Source organism: Salmo salar, chromosome 08, assembly GCF_965601325.2.
Source record: "Salmo salar chromosome 08, fSalSal1, whole genome shotgun sequence".
Classification (NCBI taxonomy): Eukaryota; Metazoa; Chordata; class Actinopteri; order Salmoniformes; family Salmonidae; genus Salmo; species Salmo salar.
In genome coordinates, this window is record NC_138298.1 from 13585447 (window position 1) to 13593308 (window position 7862).

A 7862-nucleotide genomic window follows, 5' to 3' on the forward strand; every position below is an offset into this window, starting at 1 on the left:
TGTGAAGTTCAGGTTGGATCGAAACTACCTAGGTCAAACCCCTGAGCCTCCTTGCCTTCCAGTCAAGGATCCAGTTTGTTTGAAAGACAAGACAGACAGGACACACACACACAGGTATGGACTAGTCCCATCAAGGTGTGCAGTTGTGACTCCGAGGTATGGAAAAATAATAGTGTCAATGTCTTGTGCTTTGACCATTCACAACGAGTAACTCGGATTATGCTACTTTCTGACGTATTCAGTCAATATTTCACATCCCTTACTAACAAACTACATCCCTTACTAACAAACTTCTTTATTTTTTTGAGAAAACAAAACAAGAAGCTACAAAATAAATACAACTGTTAGGTTTTACCATAGTCACTCTGAAATAATGTTTATGTTTTATTAAGAGCTGATTTTGAACATTGTGTACAATAACGTCTTTCAGGTTCTCATTATATTTCTCATGTTCCATATGTTATTTTTGATTGTAAACAATTAAAGCACTATAAATTATGTACATTTTAGTCATAACATTGAGAGTAAACATTTTGTACAACATGTCTGAAACATGGAAAATGCAAATAGGAGAGGATATGAACATGTTGGGGTAACATTGAGAGCTGTAGTGAAAGTTGTGATGTGAATACAAAGGGCATTGTTGTTTCATTTCATTTGTTTGCAAATAAAAAAATGTGCACAGTAACTTCAAATTCAATACAACAAAAACATTTGTTACAGTTAAGTTGTGATTTTTTAGGACTGCTGGAATTAGATTTAGGGTAACTAGGCTGTTATATTTGTCAAGATCACATTAAGGGTTTCCAGTGTCACGTACTACCCTGGGATGCAATGTTCACATCTCACCCAACACTGATGATTCACAACACTGAATGCCGTGTGACTCCTTAATGCGCATCATCTAGCATTCGTTTCAAGGTTATTTTAAAGTAAGTGTTGACTCTGCTCTTCAAGCACAAACAATGAATTACACCTGCCAATCTGAGTTATATGAGTTAGATGTAATGTTTTGGTTTGGGGTTGACAGAAACCCTGTCCTTGAATTAAATGCCACAATGCCTAGCTAATGCTATCATAAACCTGACATAAAGGCCATCATAATATTTTATGACTGTTTTCTCACAGGACATTAATGGCATATCATAATGCAGTCTAAACAGCATGCAGTAGTTATCCGATAGGTCAACCAGTATTGCATGTGCCATGTGAGCTTTACAACTTTACTTCAAACCCTCATTAACAGTAATCTTATTGGCTCTCTAATGTTCAGTTCATATCAACACCACAATTTGAAAACATTTTCCGCTGGGGTAGAACAGAGTACATCCAGTGTCCTTTATGTGTTTCCAGTACCCAGGGGCAAATTGTGTGCCACCCTTCCCAAAGCCAATATGTCGCAATTCTGTACAATGCCATCTGGAGAGAGGAAGATGCATGCAGCGGCTATTTCTCGAGAGGTCCACTGTGCCAATGGTATGATCTGGGCCAGGGCTCAACAACAGCGTCAAGAGCAAAGAGAATCAAACTTCTTCTGGTGGAGGGCAGTCATTCATATCCGGGTTGAACATGTCAGGGCCGTTTCTCTAGCGGTTGCCATAAATAACTAATTGGGATGTTTTACTACCTATTGCAACAAATCCTTCTGTCGTTGTCCTTTTGAAACTGCTATTTTGGGGCGGGTGAGGTGGGGAGTTGTTGAGGGCAGTGTTGGACAACTGCGCGTTGCGATTTAGGGGACTGTGAGGGTTTGCGCCAGCTGAAGTACATTCTGTTTGGGTATAGCTCATTGAAGCAGCATCATGTTCAGCCTTCAATAAGTAAAAGGAACAATAACATAATAAAAATTGAATTCAATAAGAAATAATACATACAAAATTGTAAGACTGCATTTGTCTCAATCGGAGTTGAAAATTCACAAAATTCACCTAGACTTTCTAGAACTCGCAAATAGCAAGTAGCGTTAGCACCGTTAGCACTGTTGAGTGCAAATTAATGGAAATTCACAAGGCTATGGTTGCATTGTCCAAGGAGCATGCCTAAATCAACTCAAAGCACAATTTTGTTTAATAACCATACAATGTAGAATTAACTATTGCAGTATACTGTATATTGAGGCAACCAATTTTTATTATACACGTGCAACCTTTTATCATATTGTGATGCTTACTATACAGCTTGGTTTGAAGCTACGTTCATTTGATTTCGGCATGCTAATTGCTCAGCAGAAAGCATTTTGAAGTAACAATATGTCATTGATATTATCCCTTCAGATGATATCAGACTAATAATGTTAATGAACTTTTCCTCTGATAAAGGTCTCGCTGTAAACATAAATGATTAAAAATGCATGCTATGTACATTATGTCTTAGGGAGAGTGTCCGAAAAAAAATATATACTGTATATATTTAGGGAGATGATATATTTTGTGCAACTAAGACATAATAATACAGTCTTGGGGGAATCTTGAAGGTTACAGTTACTTTATTTTTAGAGCAGTAGACTCATGAGATCACCATATATGACATCATTATACAGCTGGAAGACCTCCGGTTGACAATGCTCAATGACAAAATCCGACTGCCAATATTGCACTATTAGCTCATCCTAATATGGGTATATCTCAAAGGATGGAACAAATTGCAAAGAACCAATAGTGGCGGTTTTGGACAGATTTAAATTCTGTTGTTATTTATGTCTATAAACAGGAAGTTGCCCTACTGTGTTAGATGACGTCACATTGCTGAGTCTACCTTTAATGGAAAGTCAGTCATGGGCATCTACTGGAACTTTTTTAAATTCTTTTTCCAGGGGACACCATGGACCTGGGGATAAAGGTTAGCAATCCCAAAGATATCATGCTGGAGGAGCTGTCACTGCAATCCAACAGAGGCTCTCGTCTTTTCAAAATGCGCCAGCGAAGATCGGAGAAATACACGTTTGAAAGTATCCAAAATGAGGCAAACGTGCAGCTGAGTGTAAGGACTTTTACATGTACATTTGTGTAATTTAGTAATCTAGACGCTCTTATCCCAAAGACCAACAATAAGTGGATGCAAATATGGAGACTTATAAGCTCTTGCCTGCATATACTGCACGCCCTTGCCATTGTGTAACAAGCCGTCAAATCAGGTTAGTCCACTATGGACTTTTCATTGCATTATGTTAGTAATCAACATAAACACAAACACAGGATAGAGTATATGTAATTCTGTGTGATTATTTAGTTAGTAAATATTAGTAAAAATGTGTGTATCGCTGAATCATCATTTAGACTAGGGTTTGTGCAGATTTGAAGTCAACGTTGTTCAGAATGAGACTGATATGGGCTAATAATAATAATTAATGGACGACTGGTAGGATAACTATATATTCTGATATATTCTTGAGTTCATTCGGGAAACTGTAACTCATTAAACAAACTTTTTCCATGGTGCCCCAAGATTGCTAATGATTTAATTGTTACATGATACATTTAATCACGTAATAATTAAACATAGTTAATTAATTTGATAAAATAGCCATCATCACATTAATGATAGTCACGTCACGACACTACACACAATATCCCATAATGTCAAAGTGGAATTATGTTTTTATAAATGTTTACAAATTAATAAACAATTAAAAGGTGAAATGTCTTGAGTCAATAATTATTCATCCCCTTCATTATGGCAAGCCTAAATAAGTTTAGGAGTAACATTTTGTTAGCAAGTCACATAAGTTGCATGGACTCACTCTCTGTGTAATAATAGTGTTTAACATGACTTTTGAACGACTACCTCATCTCTGTACCCTACACATACAATTATCTGTAAGGTCCCTCAGTCGAGCAGTGAATTTCAAACACAGATTCAACCACAAAGACCAGGGATGTTTTCCAATGCTTCGCACCATTGGCAGATGGGTAAAAAAACGAAAAAGCAGAAAATGACTATCCCTTTGAGCATGGTAAAGTTATTAATTACACTTTGGATGGTGTATCAATACACCCAGTCACTACAAAGATACAGGTGTCCTTCCTACCTCAGTCGTGGAGAGGAAGGAAATGGCTCTGGGATTTCACCATGAGCCAATGGTGACTTTAAAACAGTTACAGAGTTTAATGGCTGTGATAGGAGAATGGATGGATAAACAACATTGTATTTACTCCACAATACTAACCTAAATGACAGAATGAAAAGAAGAAAGCCTATACAGAATAAAACTATTCCAAAACATGCATTCTGCTTGCAATAAGGCGCTTAAAGTTAATTTCTTAGCCAATTTTTTTGCAGGTTTAACTTATGTCCTGAAAACAAAGTATTATGTTTTGGGGAAAATCTAACACAAAATCTCACTGAGTACCACTCTTCATATTTTCAAGCATGGTGGTGTCTGCATCATGTTATGTGCATGCTTGTCATCGACATGGACTAGGGAGTTTTTTAAGATAAAAATAAACGGAATAGGGCTAAGCACAGAAAAAATCCTAGAGGAAAACCTGGTTCAGTCTGCTTTCCAACAGACAATGGGAGACAAATTCACATTTTAACAGGACAATAACCTAAAACACAAGGTGAAATATACACTGGAGTTGCTTACCAAGACGACATTCAATATTCCTGATTGGCCTAGTTACAGTTTTGACTTTAATTAGCTTCAAGATCTATGGCAAGACTTAAAAATGGCTGTCTAGCGATGATCAACAACTATATTGTACAATCCAGGTGTGCAAAGCTCTTAGAGACTTACCAAGAAAGACTCACAGCTGTAATCACTGTCAAAGGTATATGTATTAACAGAGGTGTAAATACTTATGTGAGATATTTCTGAATTTCATTTACAATAAATGTGCCAAAAACTTCCACAACCATATTTTAACTTTGTCATTATAGATGTGTATGTAGATGTGTGAGAAAAAAATATATTTAATCAACTTTGAATTTAGGCTGTAACACAACAAAATGTGGAATAAGTCAAGGGTATGAATATTTTCTGAATTATATGCATTATATGTTCATGTGTACATTGGTTAGATGCCAGTCCACGGGGGTAGCACTGCTAAATGACAAAAATGATTTGTTACATGTAAATATTTAATAACTTTTATGGTGATTGTATATCAACTATGGTCTGGTTGCAAATTACTGTTTTTACTTTTGGCAACTGTTCAAATTGAGCAACATTGCACATAAAGTGCCATGTTCTCAACATTGCACATCAATTCTCAACATTGCAAACAAACATGAATTAGTTGCTATTTCAACTCTTTTGATGGGCATTTTGGTGGTAGCTGATCCTGCTTTGATGTTATGCCCAAGCTTTAGCTCAGTGTGCTAAGCTAACATGGTCATAAAATCTGTGAGCGATCTACCCATTTACCTAGTGGGTCTCATATACACAAAGTCAACAATTTGTTGCAGCTAATCCCCAAATGAATAAATGAGATAGGTTCAGAACTGAGCAAAAGGGTAAAGCTTAGCTAATAACAAAATACTTTTTTCCCCAGAGGGATCTTCTAGCTGAGAATGTAGACAGTGCCGAAAACAAAGAGGGATCGAAAACACTTCCTTACACACCCGCCCCAGGAAACCCTTCAAATCCAGAAAGCATTGCACCAGGTATGTAGCTACCACATCAATATTCTAAATCTATGAATGCTTATAAGGCAGAATAATATAGTTTAAGGGAATAATAAGGGCTTATTAAAATATATTTATTTCATTATTACGTAGTATTAAGCATGAGTAACGCTTCACTCGAAGGGAACCTACATAAGGACAATATAACAGTCATAACTCATACATACCTCATTAATAAGTAAATGTCGTTTTTCAACAACTACAAATTGATATGTATGCTATGTCTTGCAATTGTTGACATGAACAGTTATGAACTGCTTATGTACTGCTTATGAATAGGTTGTGAAGGCATTTTTAAGGCCCTATTTAGATGTTCATGTAACCTCTAAGGACCAGTCTAATTCCCCATAGTGACTCAGCAGACCTCTGGCCTTTAAGCAGGTTACATGAGAAGCATTTCCTTCCCCTGCATTAAATTATCAGCAGGAGATATGAACAGAACACTCTTGTAGAATCTGATATGACCAAGCATGGTGTCAACCCATGTCAACTGGACCAACCCGCTTTTCACACAAAGGATGAACGCACACTTATGGTGTGCACTATTTTAAGACATGAGATGATGGACAAAATTGTCTCAATCTGCCAGTGTTGCGTCTACATCACTTTTTTCACTGCTCTAGTTCATACTGTTATTTAACTATAGTGACTATTGATAAAACAGCACAGCCACAGTCATTTTGACACCTATTTTGTTCTCCAAAAAATAAAAGCAGGTAATACTAAACAAAAATGTACATAAAATGTTTGTTATGTCTTGATGAAATTAGCATGGAGGAACAGGTGGTAACAACGGAGTGACTAAAGTGTTGTGTTTGTTACCTTGCTCTGTCTACACCAGGGATCATCAACTAGATTCAACCGTGAGCCAATTTTTATCTGGAGCGGATGGTCGGGGGGCTGAAACATAATTACAAATCATTTGTGGACTGCAAATTGACTGCACAAAGCCCAAACAGATATAATGTTTGACTAAAACATAATCATTCAAACCTTGCTTACATTTGTATATGATCCTGTGTCTCTCTATAATGCTTGGGAATACTTGGGAACAGATTTCTTAAATTACAATCACTTGGAGCTGATTTCCTGGTGTTTGTACAGTCTTTTATGTCCAGCAATGAAAATTCAACACAAAAAAACTTGGCGGGCCGCCAGTTGGGGAACCCTGGTCTGAACAAAATACAGGCTCAATGCCCTAGTACTTTTCACATATCTTGTGCAAGGACGACAAGCAAGAAATTGCCAGTAATCATTTATTGCACTTAAGTCCAACCGCACAGATATACTAATGTGTTGATAGGATAAGTGAGTGTCTATACGCTGCACTGTTGGTCTTATGATCCTATCTTCTTGACATGTGTCTCAGGATATGGAGGCCCCTTGAAGGATGTCCCTGCAGAGACGTTCAACTCTACAGCTATACCCAAGTCCTACCACTCCCCTTGGAAGCAGGCTATCATTAACGACCCCAACCTGGCCGAGACCCTCAATATCAGCATGCCTGTCCCTGAGCCCAGACCAGAGGCTCCTGAATACAAGAGCTTTAACAGGTGAGGTGTTCTGAGGAGAGTTTTCAGACAACTGCTATTCTACAACTCAAAGTTTAAGCCAAAGATTTCCGTGCTACTTGAACATACTGCATCAGTCATGCACTTCTCTCAATGGCAGACTTTGAGTTAAGTATGCAAATTTCAAGGGTGGTTGTTATTGCAAACATTTCCATGGAATGAAATGGTTTTCTTATAACACAGTTCAGATTCACTGTTACATGGATGCATAACTGTAACGCTCCATAAAAAGCCAGCTTTCTATATTCTATGCAACCGTCACATCTTTAGAGATCTTCATTTTGATTTTGTATTCACACTTGTATCTCCACATCTGATTTCCAGGGTGGCCACACCGTTTGGTGGTTTCGACAAAGCCCCCCAGAGCAGTGGGATCACGTTCAAACTCCCTGAGATCGACCTGAACCTCCCCAACTACTCTGAGCTCCAGGACCCAGGGGTGAAACGGCCCACCTTAAACAGGGTCGCCCAGGGATGGGCGGGTCGCCCTGATCCTGCCCACTGTGCCTCTGGAATCTATGCCCATCCCTGAGTCCGATGACCTCTAGATTACCTTTAGATGACCCATAAATACCTGGAAAGACAAGAGAGCATCGGTCCGACAAGATCCACTGCTGGCACTTCTAACCTTACAGCCTGATCTGCGATATAGGGGTCGGAGCTGAA

General features: G+C 38.1%; 1 protein-coding gene across 1 annotated transcript; it reads left to right on the forward strand.

The window, feature by feature from the left end:
* Window positions 1-7862, forward strand: LOC106610032 (myozenin-2). Its single transcript, XM_014209147.3, has 5 exons — window positions 1-114; window positions 2813-2979; window positions 5493-5604; window positions 6995-7178; window positions 7521-7862. Exons 2-5 carry the CDS (start codon window positions 2821-2823, stop codon window positions 7726-7728), a joined length of 663 nt encoding a protein of 220 aa, XP_014064622.2. The 5' UTR covers window positions 1-114; window positions 2813-2820; the 3' UTR covers window positions 7729-7862.